General features: G+C 42.2%; 2 protein-coding genes across 5 annotated transcripts in view; both read left to right on the top strand.

Moving 5' to 3' along the window:
- The window catches only part of eif2ak2 (eukaryotic translation initiation factor 2-alpha kinase 2), a 37,070-nt gene extending 21,385 nt beyond the window's left edge, over positions 1-15,685 (top strand). The window contains exons 10-20 of one of the 3 annotated variants that reach the window (XM_071391291.1): positions 3,655-3,748; positions 3,920-3,954; positions 4,051-4,093; positions 8,102-8,178; positions 8,361-8,480; positions 8,601-8,729; positions 9,567-9,765; positions 9,864-10,022; positions 10,554-10,652; positions 14,099-14,161; positions 14,959-15,685. In XM_071391291.1, coding sequence (XP_071247392.1) covers positions 3,655-3,748; positions 3,920-3,954; positions 4,051-4,093; positions 8,102-8,178; positions 8,361-8,480; positions 8,601-8,729; positions 9,567-9,765; positions 9,864-10,022; positions 10,554-10,652; positions 14,099-14,161; positions 14,959-15,096 — 1,156 coding nt within the window. In that variant the 3' untranslated portion in view covers positions 15,097-15,685. Of the gene's footprint in view, positions 1-3,654; positions 3,749-3,916; positions 3,955-4,050; positions 4,094-8,101; positions 8,179-8,360; positions 8,481-8,600; positions 8,730-9,566; positions 9,814-9,863; positions 10,023-10,553; positions 10,653-14,098; positions 14,162-14,958 lie in introns of those variants that run through there. The other 2 variants (XM_071391289.1, XM_071391292.1) reach the window with 2 other exon arrangements.
- The window catches only part of pkz (protein kinase containing Z-DNA binding domains), a 39,452-nt gene continuing 33,940 nt past the window's right edge, over positions 14,965-20,476 (top strand). The window contains exon 1 of one of the 2 annotated variants that reach the window (XM_071391293.1): positions 14,965-15,101. In XM_071391293.1, the coding sequence (XP_071247394.1) occupies position 15,101 (1 nt within the window). In that variant the 5' untranslated portion in view covers positions 14,965-15,100. Of the gene's footprint in view, positions 15,102-15,833; positions 16,137-20,476 lie in introns of those variants that run through there. The other variant, XM_071391295.1, reaches the window with a different exon arrangement.

Genomic DNA, 20,476 nt, shown 5'->3' with positions numbered 1-20,476 from the left:
GAGCTGGGACCGATAGGAGCTAGGGTGAGAGATCTACGGTTGAGCTCTCTCTCTCTCAGACGCTGGTCTATGCGTGAAGCCAACTTGATCAGGGACTCGAGGTTGTCTGGTGGTTCCCGAGTGGCCAGTTCATCTTGGATGGTGTCGGAAAGACCCTTCAAAAAGCACACTGTGAGCGCCTCGTCGTTCCAGCCACTCGCTGCTGCCACCGTGTGGAACTGGATGGCATAGTCCATCACGCTGCGCCGACCTTGGCGGAGAGTCAGGAGCTGTTTGGCTGAGTCAGGACCGCTGGTAGGACCTTGAAACACTCGCTTGAATTCTTCAGCAAAGGTAGAGTAGCTGGCACAGCAGGGACTTTGGGCATCCCACACAGCAGTAGCCCAGGCTAGGGCTTTTTCCGACAGCAGGGTGATGATATATGCTATCTTGGACCGGTCGGTGGGAAACGACGAGGGTTGCAGCTCGAAGGAGAGAGAACATTGGGTGAAAAACCCCTTACAAACACTCGGATCCCCTGAGAACCGTTGGGGAGGCGGCAGACGAGGTTCAGCCAGGGGGTTAACTGCCACGGGCACTTGAATCTGATGAACTGGAGCAGAAGCGGTTGCAGGAGAAAGTTGATCAGAAATCTGCTTTATGGAAGTCATCATCTACGACAGAAGTTGAGAATGTCCAGCCAGTAAGGCCTCTTGCTGAACCAGAGCAGCTTCGTGACGTTGGACAGTCCCCTCGTGGTGGGACAGCATGGGAAAAAAGTCCTGGGTACTGGCTGCCTCTGGGTTCATATTAATGGCTCAGTGTTTCTGTCAGGACCCGGTGCGAGAAACAGTCACTAATAATTGGCAGAACCCAGAAGATGAGGCAGACACAGCAGTACTAGAGATGGTGGTTTAATAAAAAATAGATATCTTCCAAAATACAAAGAAAATCCACAAAGTGGTAAAAACAGCAAGGGAAAAAACAAACCTCAAAAGACCAATCCAAAAATACACGAGAACAGAACCAGAGAACCTCTGGAAAATCCAACAAGAGAAAAATGATCACAAAGGCTGGGGCTGGGTGCTAACATACAAACACTGAGCAAGGAACTGAGGAACACACAGGGTTTAAATACTAACAAGGGAATGACTTACAGGTGCAAACAATAATTAGGGCAAGAAAAACAAAAGGTACAAAAAAGGTGCAAGGGGGACATCTAGTGAACAAAACCTGAACAGTCCTGGCCAAAACCTGACAAGTACATGGCAAGATGGAGGACTATCCTCTCTAACCCCCTCCAGTACATGGCAAGATGGAGGACTATCCTCTCTAACCCCCTCCAGTACATGGCAAGATGGAGGACTATCCTCTCTAACCCCCTCCAGTACATGGCAAGATGGAGGACTATCCTCTCTAACCCCCTCCAGTACATGGTAAGATGGAGGACTATCCTCTCTAACCCCTTCCAGTACATGGTAAGATGGAAGACTATCCTCTAACCCCCTCCAGCACATGGTAAGATGGAGGACTATCCTCTAATCCCCTCCAGTACATGGTAAGGTGGAGGACTATCCTCTATAACACCCTCCAGTACATGGTAAGATGGAAGACTATCCTTTAACCCCCTCCAGCACATGGTAAGATGGAGGACTATCCTCTAATCCCCTCCAGTACATGGTAAGATGGAGGACTATCCTCTAACCCCCTCCAGTACATGGTAAGATGGAGGACTATCCTCTAACCCCCTCCAGTACATGGTAAGATGGAGGACTATCCTCTAACCCCCTCCAGTACATGGCAAGATGGAGGACTATCCTCTCTAACCCCCTCCAGTACATGGCAAGATGGAGGACTATCCTCTCTAACCGCCTCCAGTACATGGTAAGATGGAGGACTATCCTCTCTAACCCCCTCCAGTACATGGCAAGATGGAGGACTATCCTCTAACCCCCTCCAGTACATGGTAAGATGGAGGACTATCCTCCGACCCCCTCCAGTACATGGTAAGATGGAGGAATATCCTAAATACCCACTCCAGTACATGGTAAGATGGAGGACTATCCTCTATAACCCCCTCCAGTGCATAGTAAGACGGAGGACTATCCTCCATAACCCTCTCCAGTGCATAGTAAGATGGAGGACTATCCTCCATAACCCCCTCCAGTACATGGTAATATGGAGGACTATCCTCTCTAACCCCCTCCAGTACATGGTAAGGTGGAGGACTATCCTCTCTAACCCCCTCCAGTACATGGTAATATGGAGGACTATCCTCTCTAACCCCCTCCAGTACATGGTAAGATGGAGGACTATCCTCCATAACCCCCTCAAGTGCATGGTAAGATGGAGGACTATCCTCTCTAAACCCCTTAAGTGCATGGTAAGATGGAGGACTATCCTCTCTAACCCCCTCCAGTACATGGTAAGATGGAGGACTATACTCTAACCCCCTCCAGTACATGGTAAGATGGGGGACTATCCTCTATAACCCCCTCCAGTACATGGTAAGATGGAGGACTATCCTCTCTAACCCCTTCCAGTACATGGTAAGATGGAAGACTATCCCCTAACCCCCTCCAGTACATGGTAAGATGGGGGACTATCCTCTCTAACCCCTTCCAGTACATGGTAAGATGGAAGACTATCCCCTAACCCCCTCCAGTACATGGTAAGATGGGGGACTATCCTCTCTAACCCCTTCCAGTACATGGTAAGATGGAAGACTATCCCCTAACCCCCTCCAGTACATGGTAAGATGGGGGACTATCCTCTCTAACCCCTTCCAGTACATGGTAAGATGGAAGACTATCCCCTAACCCCCTCCAGTACATGGTAAGATGGGGGACTATCCTCTCTAACCCCTTCCAGTACATGGTAAGATGGAAGACTATCCCTTAACCCCCTCCAGCACATGGTAAGATGGAGGACTATCCTCTCTAACCCCTCCAGTACATGGTAAAATGGAGGACTCTCCTCTAACCCCCTCCAGTACATGGTAAGATGGAGGACTATCCTCTCTAACCCCCTCCAGTACATGGTAAGATGGGGGACTATCCTCTAACCCCCTCCAGTACATGGTAAGATGGAGGACTATCCTCTATAACCCCCTCCAGTACATGGTAAAATGGAGGACTCTCCTCTAACCCCCTCCAGTACATGGTAAGATGGAGGACTATCCTCTCTAACCCCCTCCAGTACATGGCAAGATGGAGGACTCTCCTCTAACCCCCTCCAGTACATGGTAAGATGGAGGACTATCCTATATAACCCCCTCCAGTACATGGTAAGATGGAGGACTATCCTCTAACCCCCTCCAGTACATGGTAAGATGGAGGACTATCCTCTAATCCCCTCCAGTACATGGTAAGATGGAAGACTATCCTCTCTAACCCCCTCCAGTACATGGTAAGATGGAAGACTATCCTCTAACCCCCTCCAGTACATGGTAAGATGGAGGACTATCCTCTCTAACCCCTTCCAGTACATGGTAAGGTATGGAGCAATACTCTCTGGGGCAGCTCAACTGAAAATAAAACATTATTTGTAATTGAATATCAGTGTGAAAACCATGAAAGCCTTAGACTGAAGGTGTTTTTTTTATGTCTATTGTGACAGCAAATCAATCAGGTTCCTTTGAAAATGGACAATAAAGTATATGTTCTATTCTCCCAGGGAATCCCAGGATGCAACACCATCATCCCTGAGTATTGCAGGAAGTAGTGAGTCCATCATATTCGCAGACTCCGTTAACGTCAGCTCCCCCAAGGTACAGATCCTCTTGTTGTTGCTATAGCTTCAGCTCAACGATTCACAGGATGTGAGCGGTGATACTGTCAACATAAACACGTATTGTTTCTTTAAGCATGATGTAAGACATTGGGTATTTTTTGTGACAGCAAATCAATATCTGTTCTATTCTGTTCTATTCTATAAGCAGGACGAAAGCCCTGTAAATGTGAAGCCTAAAATAAGGTAAGCCCCAATTCAAGACTTTCTTCTTTCAAGATTAAGTTGTTTTTATTTTACACTCCAATACCTGGACTATCTGACCTTTGACCTCTGCTTTAGATTAGCACCCAACTTCCTGATGTCACCGGTCAAGACCAAACAGGTATTAGTCTCCAAGATACTAAAAAAAAACTTCTGAGAAAAGTATGACTTGATTGGTAGATTGGTAGATTGGTAGATTGGTAGATTGATTTAATTGATATGACAGAGATGAAAAGTCACTGACCTATTTCCTGTGTGGTCCAAGATGAAAATAATTATCTTGATTATACACTTAGAGTTGTGGTCAAATGCATTGGCACTTTTCTTAAATCATTCCAAATTCTTCTTTAAATAAGTTAAAATAGAAAAATAACTATTTTATTTTTGTAAATGTCGGTCATTTTTTTTTTTTTAAGATATATGATTGGCACCTCTGAGTTAGTACTTGGTTGCACAGTCTTTGGCCAAGATAACTGCAGACAAACTTCTTGTAGGCATCAATGAGCTTCCTACAGCTTTCTACTGGCGATTTGGCCCAGTCTTCAGCGGCAACCTGCTCTAATTCTTCAACGTTTGAGGGGTTTCCTCCTCCAACTGCTGTTTTCAGATCTCGCCATAGGTTCTGAATGTGATTCAGGTCTGGACTCTTCACTGGTCATTCCAGAACAGTTGAACATCTCTTCTGTGCTTTTTGACGTGTGTTTGATGTGTGTTTGCCTGCTGGAAGACCCACAACCTTCAATGGAGACCTCAGTTTTTGGACACTGGGTTGAACATTGGACTCCCGAAATACCTGCTAATCTGCTGAGTTAATGATGCCTTGCACACGTTCAAGGCCCCTAGTACCAGAGGTAGCAAAACATTTTCTGCAATGTAGAAAATCAAATAAAAAGATCTAGAGACCAAACAGTCTTTTCAATTTCAACTTGTTTGACAAGATAGAGGAAAATATTTAAGAAAAGTGCAAGGATGACAATATATTTGGCTGCAACTGACTATGTGATGGTTTGATCTTCGAGCAGTTTGTTGTAGAGGCTACTCTATAGCAGGGATGGGCAACTGGCGCCTTTTTGAAGGCCCTCGGATCAAAAGAGTATTATTGAATTTTGGTGGGAATTCAGCTCTCAAGGTCTCAACTTACTAGAATAGTGGACTACACAAGGTGCAATTTCTAAATTTTGTTGTGATCCAGTTTTACTCGTCAGTCAGCTAACATTCTTTAGACAGCTGGCCCGCTAAACTAACTCAGCAATCTAAACTTGTTATCATGGTCGAATTACCGGTCGTTGGGCCCCCCCATTTGATTTTGTGAGTCAATCTCACTCAGATATCATATTTAAAACAAAAAAATAAAAATGTCTCCACCACATGGCAAAATGTGTAGAATTGCATCAAACTTGCTTTAAAACCGCAACATTTGCTCTACACTCCATGGCAAAATGTGTAGAAATGCATGAAATTAAAAATAGATTAGGGTTTCCGTTATGAAAATGTGGCTCTGGACATTTGACCTGCAGCATTTTAATTTACCGGACAATTTGAGAAATGTACTGGACCCATATGCATTGGGGTACGTAACCTGAATCGAGTGTCCACCCACGGTGCTCAGAATGACAGCCAATTCCATTTACGTTATGATAATTCGTCTGAACAGAACATACAAGTCGAGGATGCAATGATGTGTGTCCTTACCGTGCACGTTGAAGATGTTACAATTACTGCCCACGTTTAACTTATCCTGGAGCCAACAGGATGTTTAACGAACAGCAAAATCACTAGCCGATGCGTGCGCCTTTATAGTACAGCATTCCACGCGCTACGTTCGTCGTCGGAAGGAGACCAAAGCGCAGCGTCGAAAGTGGTCATGATTTAATGTTCACAAAAACACTCAAACAAAAATGACAAAAGGAGAAAACGAAAGCGCACAGTTCTGTCTGGGGAAACCACCTAAACAGAAAACAACACAAAACCCAAAACGGAAAAGGACAACTTATATATGATTACCCAATCAGAGACAACGATAGACAGCTGCCTCTGATTGGGAACCACACTCGGCCCAAAACAACAAAGAAATAGAAAACAGATTTTCCCACCCGAGTCACACCCTGACCCTAACCAAACATAGAAAATAATAAGGAACTCTAAGGTCAGGGCGTCTGTATAAAACAATAGGCTACTAGTTTCAATGGCATATGGAAGTCTGTATAAAACATTAGGCTACTGGTTTCAATGGTATATGGAAGTCTGTATAAAACAATAGGCTACTGGTTTCAATGGTATATGGAAGTCTGTATAAAACAATAGGCTACTGGTTTCAATGGCATATGGAAGTCTGTATAAAACAATAGGCTACTGGTTTCAATGGCATATGGAAGTCTGTATAAAACAATAGACTACTGGTTTCAATGGCATATGGAAGTCTGTATAAAACAATAGGCTACTGGTTTCAATGGCATATGGAAGTCTGTATAAAACAATAGGCTACTGGTTTCAATGGCATATGGAAGTCTGTATAAAACATTAGGCTACTGGTTTCAATGGCATATGGAAGTCTGTATAAAACAATAGGCTACTGGTTTCAATGGCATATGGAAGTCTGTATAAAACAATAGGCTACTGGTTTCAATGGCATATGGAAGTCTGTATAAAACAATAGGCTACTGGTTTCAATGGCATATGGCAGTCTGTATAAAACAATAGGCTACTGGTTTCAATGGCATATGGAAGTCTGTATAAAACATTAGGCTACTGGTTTCAATGGCATATGGAAGTCTGTATAAAACAATAGGCTACTGGTTTCAATGGCATATGGAAGTCTGTATAAAACAATAGGCTACTTGTTTAAATGGCATATGGAAGTTTGTATAAAACAATAGGCTACTGGTTTAAATGGCATATGGCAGTCTGTATAAAACAATAGGCTACTGGTTTAAATGGCATATGGCAGTCTGTATAAAACAATAGGCTACTGGTTTAAATGGCATATGGAAGTCTGTATAAAACAATAGGCTACTGGTTTAAATGGCATATGGCAGTCTGTATAAAACAATAGGCTACTGGTTTAAATGGCATATGGAAGTCTGTATAAAAGAATTGCCTCCACGGATAAGGTGAGATTTTGCCTGGGTTACTTTGAAACAAGGTAAAAACATGTAGTAAATCGTTAAGTAGAAACAAATAAGTATCAAAATGCATACTGCCTCCAGCTCATTGAAAAGTGTGACGCGCTGATGACGCCTGCCTTCTGCCTTCCTTATGCATTGGAATTGTGAATGAAAAGCTCTCTTCCATTACCAGTAAAAACCCCAGCTATTTTTAATCGTGGCCCAAAAAAAATATTTTTTGGCACACGATTGCATTTACAATTGTTGCAGCAGTGATTGGTGTTATAAAAGCGGCGTCTGACAGATTTTCCCTCAAAGGCTCTATATCTGTGTGCTTTACGCGTGTGATTAATAAAATACAGTGCCTTCGGAAAGTATTCAGACCCCTTGACGTTTACCACATTTTGTTACGTTACAGCCTTATTCTAAAATGGATTCAACTGTTTCCCCCCCCCCCCTCTTCAATCTACACAAAATACCCCATAATGACATCACAATACCCCATAATGACATCACAATACCCCATAATGACATCACAATACCCCATAATGACATCACAATACCCCATAATGACAAAGCAAAAACAGTTTGTTTTTTGGGGGAGCAAATTTATACAAAAAAAAACTGATATCACGTTTAACATAAGTATTCAGACCCTTTACTCAGTACTTTGTTGAAGCACCTTTGGCAGCGATTACAGCCTCGATTCTTCTTGGGTATGACGCTACAAGCTTGGCACACCTGTATTTGGGCAGTTTTTGGATGTTTTATCTTCTCCCGGACAATTGGGCGGTGCCAATTTCATTTAGGAGCTTATCTAATTTTTTTTGCGGCCAAAAGACGGCTATTACCGACTAACGGAAACCTTACGGATGTGGGTACGCAGACCTGCGAGGCAACCGCTGAGTTCAAATTTATTGTGGCCCCAGGCCCCCATTCAAAGTTGCCCACCCCTGCTGTTGAGGATATATGGACTGCAGTATTAAATGTTGATTGAGTGTTTGTCATTGTTGTTTTTTTTAAAGGAAGGTCCCAATTTAAAAGGCAACAATTTAGAAACCTTGTCAAGTGGAAGGACATCCAACCAACCAGTTAAATCTAGGTACACTATGGGTTTACTTTTAGCATGACAATGATACTCATTTATCTACCCCCACACATATTAATGTATGAAGTAGATGGCATTGAAATCTATTTTCTGATGGAACACTAACCATCTATGATACTGATCACAGTTTGATCATGTCGATGGATTGATTATTTAAATATTATTTATTTTCTCAGGTTTTTATCAGAGTTTAACTCGATAGAGAAGATTGGTAAAGGAGGCTTTGGCAACGTTTATAAGGCGCGACGGGAACTGGAGCAGAAGTATTTTGCCGTGAAGATAGTACGGAGCAAAGGGTATAGTCGATTGTGTTCTGATTACTTTAGCAATCCGAAGTAAGATCTTTCACTCAATGCAGCCGCTGCATAATATTCGACACTGAGTGATTTTAAAAAAATCTGTGACTCTTTCCTCAGGAAAGCTAAGCGGGAGGTTGGTGCCTTAGCAGACCTTCAGCACCCCAACATAGTACGTTACTACACCGCCTGGCTGGAGGACACCGCCTACCGATGTGACACCGCCTCTGAGAGCGACACCACTTCAGAGTAACATTACTACTACTGTCCCTGTCCTATTGCACTATGGGATGTTAGTGTTACGTTCCCCAGCAGGAAAACCAATAATGTCACTCAAACAGATGGGGGAACTAACAAAGAGTCACTGACAACAAATTAAAGGAAACAGGTGGTGTTTTAGAAGGGGTTCTGATAGACACTCATGGGGGTGTCCACTGTAAGTTGACTAGCAACAACAGCTGGGACCTAAAAGACACCCACCATGAGCTGGGAGCTAAAAGACACCCACCATGAGCTGGGACCTAAAAGGGACCCACCATGAGCTGGGATCTTAAAGGGACCCACCATGAGCTGGGACCTAAAAGGGACCCACCATGAGCTGGGACCTAAGAGGGACCCACCATGAGCTGGGAGCTAAAAGACACCCACCATGAGCTGGGACCTAAAAGGGACCCACCATGAGCTGGGATCTTAAAGGGACCCACCATGAGCTGGGACCTAAAAGGGACCCACCATGAGCTGGGACCTAAAAGGGACCCACCATGAGCTGGGACCTAAAAGGGACCCACCATGAGCTGGGACCTAAGAGGGACCTACCGCTCTACGTGCTAACGAGCTATAAGTGCTAAAGTCCAACCTCAAAACATAAATGGAAAAAACATTATCTCGAGGGATTTAATCAGTGTATTCAACTAAGGTAGATAAATGACCCCATATCATAGCCGTAGCACGTATAAAGAACAATCATATTTTCCATTTTATTGGTATAAGTTGTTGCTCCCATTTCTGTAAGGTCTGTTCCCATTTCAGATCATTTGTCCAGCAAACTGAAAGCATGATATTTTTCTTTACTTCCTGCTGCTTTAGTTCAGGTAGCAGTTCGTCCTCTGAGTTCCTGTACATCCAGATGGAACTATGTGACAAGAGGACTCTAAAAGTGTGGATCGACGAGAGGAACGCTCATCGGAAACCCAAACGCAGGGAGGAGAGTCTACACATCACCCAGCAGATAGTAAACGGAGTAGAATACATCCATTACAAGAAACTCCTACACAGAGACCTAAAGGTTGTCACAACTTACTACTTATCCTCGTCCATCACAGGTTTATGACCGGTGGGTTATGGACATATTCATGTTTGAAGAGCTTCTTCTTCTTCTTCTAGCCTGCTAACATCATGTTTGGTATGAGTGTCGGAGAGGGGAATGGCGAAGTAAAGATCGGGGACTTTGGTCTGGTGACGGCAGAAGATAACGACAACGATGAAAACCTGCTGGAGAGAACGAAAAGGACAGGAACCATGTCTTACATGGCCCCTGAACAGGTAAATGTAAACACACACTGTATCGCTTCAAAACATGGTTAAAACAATATTTTGGATGGTCAGTCCTTGCATCCATAGGTCTGTCTATGAATTTGGGGTTACATTCAGGCGTATCCCTGAGCTTTTTACCAAAACACTTTTTACCAGACACTTTGTTATTGTTTTAACTGCAGATTGACCTTGTAGCCCTTTCCTGCAGTCAAATGACAATATCGCCCTCTAGTGGTCTCATGGGTGGAATGTTATTCATATTTTTCATAATTATATAATTCATTTTAAAAAACGCTGTAAATCTGGCGTTTCAATGGTTTCGTTATATTTCAGTCTTCTGTGATGTATATAAAGTGTAATATTGGGATGCAAACTCCAAATGTAATACATTTCAACTGTATATCTGAAATGGTACAAGACCACAACTATGTGTGTGAGTTGTATACTTTTGTTTCAAAGTTGATTTGTTTAAGATGACCAATAATCACTGCAGTAAAAGGTTCAACATTTCTATCAGTGTAATGTCCAATGTGTCAACAGAGGAACAAGACCTTCTACGACAGAAAGGTGGACATCTTTGCTTTGGGTCTGATCTACTTTGAACTGCTCTGGAACCTGTCTGGAATGGAGAAAGCAGAGGTGACTGTGAATGACTTTGATGGATGGAAGGAATGAAAGATTAAGATAGTACAGTCATGGCCAAAAGTTTTGAGAATGACACAAATATACATTTTCACAAAGTCGGCTGCTTCAGTGTCTTTAGATATTTTTGTCAGATGTTACTATGGAATACTGAAGTATAATTACAAGCATTTCATAAGTGTCAAAGGCTTTTATTGACAATTACATGAAGTTGATGCAAAGAGTCAATATTTGCATTGTTGACCCTTCTTTTTCAAGACCTCTGCAATCCGCCCTGGCATGCTTTCAATTAACTTCTGGGCCACATCCTGACTGATGGCAGCCCATTCTTGCATAATCAATGCTTGGAGTTTGTCAGAATTTGTGGGTTTTTGTTTGTCCATCCGCCTCTTGAGGATTGACCACAAGTTCTCAATGGGATTAAGGTCTGGGGAGTTTCCTGGCCATGGACCCAAAATATCGATGTTTGTTCCCCGAGCCATTTAGTTATCACTTTTGCCTTATGGCAAGGTGTTCCATCATGCTGGAAAAGGGATTATTCCACACCAAACTGTTCCTGGATGGTTGGGAGAAGTTGCTCTCGGAGGATGTGTTGGTACCATTCTTTATTCATGGCTGTGTTCTTAGGCAAAATTGTGAGTGAGCCCACTCCCTTGGCTGAGAAGCAACCCCACACATGAATGTTCTCAGGATGCTTTACTGTTGGCATGACACAGGACTGATGGTAGCGCTCACCTTGTCTTCTCAGGACAAGCTTTTTTCCGGATGCCCCAAACAATCGGAAAGGGGATTCATCAGAGAAAATGACTTTACCCCAGTCCTCAGCAGTCCAATCACTGTACCTTTTGCAGAATATCAGTCTGTCCCTGATGTTTTTCCTGGAGAGAAGTAGCTTCTTTTATGCCCTTCTAGACACCAGGCCATCCTCCAAAAGTCTTCGCCTCACTGTGCGTACAGATGCACTCACACCTGCCTGCTGCCATTCCTGAGCAAGCTCTGTACTGGTGGTGCCCCGATCCCGCAGCTGAATCAACTTTAGGAGATGGTCCTGGCGCTTGCTGGACTTTCTTGGGTGCCCTGAAGCCTTCTTCACAACAATTGAACCGCTCTCCTTGAAGTTCTTGATGATCCGATAAATGGTTGATTTAGGTGCAATCTTACTGGCAGCAATATCCTTGCCTGTGAAGCCCTTTTTGTGCAAAGCAATGATGGCTGCGTGTGTTTCCTTGCAGGTAACCATGGTGGACAGAGGAAGAACAATGATTCCAAGCACCACCCTCCTTTTGAAGCTTCCAGTCTGTTATTCGAACTCAGTCAGCATGATAGAGTGATCTCCAGCGTTGTCCTCGCCAACACTCACACCTGTGTTAACGAGAGAATCACTGACATGATGTCAGCTGGTCCTTTTGTGGCAGGGCTGAAATGCAGTGGAGGGATTCAGTTCATTTGCATGGCAAAGAGGGACTTTGCAATTAATTGCAATTCATCTGATCATAACATTCTGGAATATATGCAAATTGCCATCATACAAACTGAGGCAGCAGACTTTGTGAAAATGTATATTTGTGTCATTCTCAAAACGTTTTGCCACGACTGTAGATAACACTGTCATGTAGGGTCTACAATGCCTTAACAAAGTATTCACACACCTGGAATTTTCCCACATTTTGATGTGTGACAACTAGAATTTAAAATAGATTAAATGTAATTTATTTTATGTAGCTTGATGTTGTGCCACTGATCCACACAAAATACCCCGTAATGTCAAAGTGGAGTTATGTTTTTAGAAATGTTTACAAATTAATTAAAAATGAAACGCTGAATTTTTTTGCGTCAATAAGTATTCAACCCCTTTGTTATGACAAGCCTAAATAAGTTCAGGAGTAATCATTTGCTTAACAAGCCAATTGATTTTTAAATGACTACACCGTCTCTGTACCAGACACATACAATTATCTATAAGGTCCCTCAGTCGAGTAGTGAATTTTAAACACAGAATCAAACACAAAGACCAGGGAGGTTTTCCAATGCCTCGCAAAGAAGGGCACCTATTGGTAGATGGTTAAACATAAAAAAGCAGACATTGAATATCCCTTTGAGCATGGTGAAGTTATTAATTACACTTTGGATGGTGTATCAATACACTCAGTCACTACAAAGATACAGACGTCCTTCCTAACTCAGTTGCCGGAGAGGAAGGAAATCGCTCAGGGATTTCACCATGAGGCCAATGGTGACTTTAAAACAGTTACAGAGTTGAATGGCTGTGATAAGAGAACTGAGGATGGATCAACAACATTGTAGTTACTCCACAATACTAACATAAATGACAGAGTGAATAAAAGAAAGCCTGTACAGAATACAAATATTCCAAAACATGCATCCTGTTTGCAACAACTCACTAAAGTAATACTGCAAAAAATATGGCATTATTTATCATGAATAGAAAGTGTTATGTTTGGAGAAACTCCAAAACAACACATCACTGAGTACCACTCTTCATATTTTCAAAAATGTTGGTAACTGCGTCATCTTATGGGTATGTTTATCAGCAAGGGAGTTTTTCAGGAGAAAAATAAATGGAATATTGTTTTTTTTAAGTTAAGAAAAAACACTTATTTACAATGACGGCCAAACCCAGACGATGCTGGGCTAATTGTGCGCCACCCTTTTGGGACTCCCAATCGCAGCCGGATGTGATGCAGCCTGGATTTGAACCAGGGACTGCAGTGATGCCTCCTTGCACTGAGATGCAGTGTCTTAGACCGCTGCGCCACTCGGGAGCCCAGTAGACCTAAATCCTAGAGGGAAAACCTGGTTCAGTCTGCTTTCCAACAGACACTGAGAGATTAGTTCACCTTTCAGCAGGACAAAAACCTAAAACACAAGGCCAAATATACCTGGAGTTGCTTAACAAGATGACATTGATTGTTCCTGAGTGGTCTAGTTACAGTTTGGACTTAAATCGGCTTGAAAATATATGGCAAGACTTGTAAATGGCTCTCTAGCATTGATCAACAACCAAGTTCACAGAGCATGAATAATTTTTTTAAAGAATAATGAGAGACTTACCCAGAAAGACTCACAGCTCTAATCGCTGCCAAATCTGATTCTAACATATATTGACTCAGGGGGTGAATACTTATCTAATCAAGATATATTAGTGTTTTATTTTCCATTCATAAAAAAACAATTTTAGAATTCTTCCTCTTTGACATTACAGAGTATTCTGTGTAGATCGTTAACAAAAAAAAATGACAATTAAATCCATTTTAATCCCACTTTGTAACACAACAAAACATGGGAAAAGTCAAGGGGTGTAACTACTTTCTGAAGGCACTATAAGTCAATGACTTTGATGTAGTTGTACTCCTGAACTGTAATGGATTGTAGGCCTACAACCAGAATGCACCACATCATTACTGTGTGTATTCCTTGTTTAGGTCTGGGATGATGTCAGAAGCCAGAAGTTTCCTCAACAGTTCAACGCGCAGTTCACCATAGAGGTACACATACATTGATGCTGTGTGTGGTTGTGTTACAGAACAAGGTGATAGAGTGGATACTGTGTGTGGTTGTGTTACAGACCAAGGTGATAGAGTGGATACTCTGTGTGGTTGTGTTACAGAACAAGGTGATAGAGTGGATACTGTGTGTGGTTGTGTTACAGAACAAGGTGATAGAGTGGATACTGTGTGGTGGTTGTGTTACAGAACAAGGTGATAGAGTGGATACTGTGTGTGGTTGTGTTACAGAACATGGTGATAGAGTGGATACTGTGTGGTGGTTGTGTTACAGAACAAGGTGATAGAGTGGATACTGTGTGTGGTTGTGTTACAGAACAAGGTGATAGAGTGGATACTGTGTGTGGTTGTGTTACAGAACATGGTGATAGAGTGGATACTGTGTGGTGGTTGTGTTACAGAACAAGGTGATAGAGTGGATACTGTGTGTGGTTGTGTTACAGAACAAGGTGATAGAGTGGATACTGTGTGCGGTTGTGTTACAGAACAAGGTGATAGAGTGGATACTGTGTGTGGTTGTGTTACAGAACAAGGTGATAGAGTGGATACTGTGTGTGGTTGTGTTACAGAACAAGGTGATAGAGTGGATACTGTGTGTGGTTGTGTTACAGAACATGGTGATAGAGTGGATACTGTGTGTGGTTGTGTTACAGAACAAGGTGATAGAGTGGATACTGTGTGTGGTTGTGTAACAGAACAAGGTGATAGCGTGGATACTATGTGTGGTTGTGTTACAGAACAAGGTGATAGAGGGGATACTGTGTGTGGTTGTGTTACAGAACAAGGTGATAGAGTGGATGCTGTGTGCCAACCCAGAGGACAGACCAGATGCCACACAGCTGAAGACCAAACTGAATGAGTGTTCTAGTGTTCTGACCAGAGATCGCAACTTCCATCAAGACAACAGAACAGTCTAAAGACAGTCAGTGGAATTCATAAAAGGGTTTCAGAATAGTATTCAGTGTGATGTAAAATGCACAACTGATCCTAGATCTGTTCTCTACTCTGAGAGCTATGAAAGCAGGCCCTGAACATCCAACAAAACAAATCAAATCAAAATGTACTTGTCACATGCGCCGAATACAGGTGTAGACCTTACCGTGAAAATCTTACTTAACCAACAATGCATTTCAAGCAAGTTAAGAAAATATTTCCCAAATAAACTAAAGTAAATAATAAGAAAAAGTAACACGATAAAATAACAATAACGAGGCTATATACAGGGGTTACGGGTACCGAGTCAATGTGGAGGCTATATACAGGGGGGACCGGTACTGAGTCAATGTGGAGGCTATATACAGGGGGTACCGGTACAGAGTCAATGTGGAGGCTATATACAGGGGGGACCGGTACTGAGTCAATGTGCGGGGTTACAGGTTAGTCGAGGTAATTTGTACATGTAGGTAGGGGTAAAGTGACTCTGCATAGATAAACAACAGAGCTATCTGATTTTCAACTGTATTTCATAGACTTTTAATGTGTCATAAATCATGTGTTTTGACTGGATCTGTCTTTAGTATACTGTAATGAACTCTGAGTCCCAGCAGAATCCAGGATAGTTTGAGTTAAAAATTGTAATTATTGCTGCATTCATGACATGTCGGAACTAGGAAACTCTGACATTTTTGACTTGGAAACTCGTTTCTCGAAATACGACTTTCCTGAAGTGGATCCTTTGTTCGCACCACCCAGGACGTTGGATCTAATCCCAGAGGCCGACCCAAAACAACGTCGCTGCAGAAGAGGTAGACAGAGTGGCCTCCTGGTCAGGCTCCGTAGACGTGCACATCGCCCACCGCTTCCGAGTATATTACTCGCCAATGACCAGTTTCTAGACGACAAGGTAGATGGAAGGACACCTACACCACCCGATGTCACAGGAAGGCCAAAAATATCATCAAGGACAACAACCACCCGAGCCACTGCCTGTTAACCCCGCTACCATCCAGAAGGCGAGGTCAGTACAGAGCCAAAACTGGGCCCGAGAGACTGAAAAACAGCTTCTATCTCAAGGCCATCAGACTGTTAAACAGCCATCACTAACACAGAGAGGCTGCTGCCTACATACAGACTCGAAATCAATTGGCCACTTTAATAAAAGGATCACTCGTCACTTTAAATAAGGCCACTTTAATAATGTTTACATTTCTTACGTTACTCATCTCATACACGACCTTTCAAACGTTTGGGGTCATTTAGAAATGTCCTTGTTTTTAAAAGAAAAGCAAATAATTTGTCCATTAGAATAACATCAAATTGATCAGAAATACAGTGTAGACATTGTTAATGTTGTAAATGACTATTGTAGCTCGAAACGGCAGATTTTTTATGGAATATCTACATAGGTGTACAGAGGCCCATTATCAGCAACCATCACTCCTCTGTTCCAATGGCAAGTTGTGTTAGCTAATCCAAGTTTATCATTTTAAAAGGCTAATTGATCATTAGAAAACCCTTTTGCAATTATGTTAGCACAGCTGAAAACTGTTTTCCTGATTAAAGAAGCAATAAAACTGACCTTCTTTAGACTAGTTGAGTATCTGGAGCATCAGCATTTGTGGGTTTGATTACAGGCTCAAAATGTCCAGAAACAAAGACCTTTCTTCTGAAAGTCGTCAGTCTATTCTTGTTCTGAGAAATGAAGGCTATTGTGTACTGTGTACTGCTCCCTTCACAGAAAAGTACAAACTGGCTCTAACTAGAACAGAAAGAGGAGTGGGAGGCCCCGGTGCACAACTGAGCAAGAGGACAAGTAGTTGTGCTCAGTTGTGCACCGGGGCCTCCCACTCCTCTTTCTATTCTAGTTAGAGCCAGTTTGCACTTTTCTGTGAAGGGAGCAGTACACAGTGTTGTACGAGATCTTCAGTTTCTTGTCAATTTCTCACATGGATTAGCCTTCATTTCTCAGAACAAGAATAGACTGACGACTTTCAGAAGAAAAGTCTTTGTTTCTGGACATTTTGAGCCTGTACTCGAACCCACAAAATGCTGATGCTCCAGATACTCAACTAGTCTAAAGAAGGCCAGTTTTATTGCTTCTTTAATCAGGACAACAGTTTCCAGCGGTGCTAACATAATTGCAAAAGGGTTTTCTAATGATCAATTAGCCTTTTAAAATGATAAACTTGGATTAGCTAACACAACTTGCCATTGGAACACAGGAGTGATGGTTGCTGATAATGGGCCTCTGTACACCTATGTAGCTATTCCATAGAAAATCTGCCGTTTCCAGCTACAATAATCATTTACAACATTAACAATGTCTACACTGTATTTCTGATCAATTTGATGTTATATTAATGGACAATTTTTTTTGCTTTTCTTTCAAAAACAAGGACATTTCTAAGTGTCCCCAAACTTCTGAACGGTAGTGTATGTATATACTGTATTTTATACCATCTATTGCATCTTGCCCATGCCACTCGGTCATCGCTCATCCATATATTTATATGTACATATTCCTATTCCATCCTTTACACTTGTGTGTATAAGGTAGTTGTTGTGGAATTGTTAGATTACTTGTTGGTTATTACTGCACTGTCGGAACTAGAAGCACAAGCATTTCACTACACTCGCATTAACATCTGCTAACCATGTGTATGTGACCATTAACATCTGCTAACCATGTGTATGTGACCATTAACATCTGCTAACCATGTGTATGTGACCATTAACATCTGCTAACCATGTGTATGTGACCAATAAAATTTGTATTGATGATTTGATTTGAAAGATGATACCTGAGTTTCCCACTTGATAGTATCCGAATCAACCAATAGGAAGCTCTATGTTAATATCTTACATTCATTTGAATGTAGTTTCCCACTTGTCATGAATGCAGGATCCTGTGTATCCATGAAGAAACAGTTGACATACTATAAGGGTACAAGTCCCATGTTGAAACCATTGTGTTAGTTTACCAAGCGTACCAAGCGGTAGGCTACGGTATGTACTGTAGGCTATGGTTTGTTATGTAGGCTACGGTATGTTATGTAGGCTACGGTATGTACTGTTATGTAGGCTACGGTATGTTATGTAGGCTACGGTATGTACTGTTATGTAGGCTACGGTATGTTATGTAGGCTACTGTATGTACTGTAGGCTACTGTATGTTATGTAGGCTACGGTATGTACTGTTATGTAGGCTACGGTATGTACTGTAGCCTACAGTATGTTATGTAGCCTACTGTATGTTATGTAGGCTACGGTATGTACTGTTATGTAGGCTACGGTATGTACTGTTATGTAGCCTACAGTATGTACTGTAGGCTACTGTATGTTATGTAGGCTACGGTATGTACTGTTATGTAGGCTACGGTTTGTTATGTAGGCTACGGTATGTACTGTAGACTACTGTATGTACTGTAAGCTACCGTATGTTATGTAGGCTACGGTATGTACTGTTATGTAGGCTACGGTTTGTTATGTAGGCTACGGTTTGTTATGTAGGCTACGGTCTGTTATGTAGGCTACGGTCTGTTATGTAGGCTACGGTCTGTTATGTAGGATACGGTCTGTTATGTAGGCTACGGTCTGTTATGTAGGCTACGGTTTGTTATGTAGGCTACGGTTTGTTATGTAGGCTACGGTTTGTTATGTAGGCTACGGTCTGTTATGTAGGCTACGGTTTGTTATGTAGGCTACGGTGTGTTATGTAGGCTACGGTTTGTTATGTAGGCTACGGTTTGTTATGTGGCTACGGTCTGTTATGTAGGCTACGGTCTGTTATGTAGGCTACGGTCTGTTATGTAGGCTACGGTCTGTTATGTAGGCTACAGTCTGTTATGTAGGCTACTGTATGTTATGTAGGCTACGGTCTGTTATGTAGGCTACGGTATGTACTGTTATGTAGGCTACGGTCTGTTATGTAGGTTACTGTATGTTATGTAGGCTACGGTCTGTTATGTAGGCTACGGTTTGTTATGTAGGCTACGGTATGAGGCATTAAGATACTGAACTGAACATCATTCCACGAAACCGATATGCAACAGGAAGTTATTAACAGCTATGAGTATAGATAGATAAAGCAGATTAACAAGAAGTAATACATTATGTGCTTTTCTTAAATGGACAGAAATGTTATGAATGTTTCAGGCTTTTACTGTTGACTAGATGGGCTTTTTAAAATACATTTCATGAACTGACAAAATATTGGTATTTTATTAGGATCCCCTTTAGCTGTTGTAAAAGCAGCAGATACTTTCCATGGGGTCCACATGAAACATGACATAATACAGACTTAAAAAAACAAACAAAAACAGGTTTGCTGTTCATTTGAGCAATATGAGATGGAAGGGAGTTTGACGTAATAACAGCTCTATAGAATACTGTATTTGTTCTGGATTTGGGGATTGTGAAAAGCAGGTAGCCCTATTTGATAAGAATGCATGTGTTAGTCAGGAATTTCATTTAACTCAAAATAGACAAATCTAAGTAATAACAGTGGACATTTGCCTAAAATAATTTGTAAGTCACTCTGGATAAGAGCGTCTGCTAAATGACTTAAATGTAAATGTAAATGTATAATGGCAGAGTAAGAGGTAGCCTGAACAGCCGCTAGGTGGCGCTATTTGCCTTTATTTTATATGGTCAATAGCGACCACTAGCAGCTGTTCAGGCTAATCACAGGCTGACACTCATATCACGTTCAGTACTGTTTTCAGGCGAATCGAAAACGAAATTGTCTACAGGACACTAGAGAAATAGTAATGGCGTCTTTTTGTAGGCACTAACTCCGTCATGGTTCTTTGGACAGATCCTATGGAGAAAATGAATGGCGTTTTTGGATAAACAACGAAAATAAGTAGGGTATGTGGCTTCCTAACCCAGGCTATCCGGAAGGCCAAAGTTAGTTACTTTATGGAGCAGTTCTCTCTCTGTGGGTCTAACCCCAAGAAGTTCTGGAAAACGATTAAAGACCTGGAGAATAGACCCTGCTCTATTCAGCTGCCCATGTCCCTTAATGTTGATGATGTGGTTGTTACTGACAACAAGAACATGGCTGAGCTCTTTAATCACCACTTCATTAAGTCAGGATTCCTATTTGACTCAGCCATGCCTCCTTGCCCGTCCAACATTTCCTCATCTCCCACCCCTTCTCATGCGACTATCCCCGATGCTTCTCCCTCTTTTTCCCCTGCCCCGCTACAAAGTTTCTCCCTGCAGGCGGTCACTGAGTCCAAGGTGCTAAAGGAGCTCCTTAAACTTGACCCCCCAAAAAACATCTGGGACAGATGGTTTAGACCATTCTTCTTTAAGGTTGCTGCCCCTCGAATCACCAAGCCTGTCTCTCCTCTC

The sequence above is a fragment of the Salvelinus alpinus genome, chromosome 3, assembly GCF_045679555.1.
Source record: "Salvelinus alpinus chromosome 3, SLU_Salpinus.1, whole genome shotgun sequence".
NCBI classification, from domain to species: Eukaryota; Metazoa; Chordata; class Actinopteri; order Salmoniformes; family Salmonidae; genus Salvelinus; species Salvelinus alpinus.
This window is presented reverse-complemented; position numbering and strand designations above follow the sequence as displayed.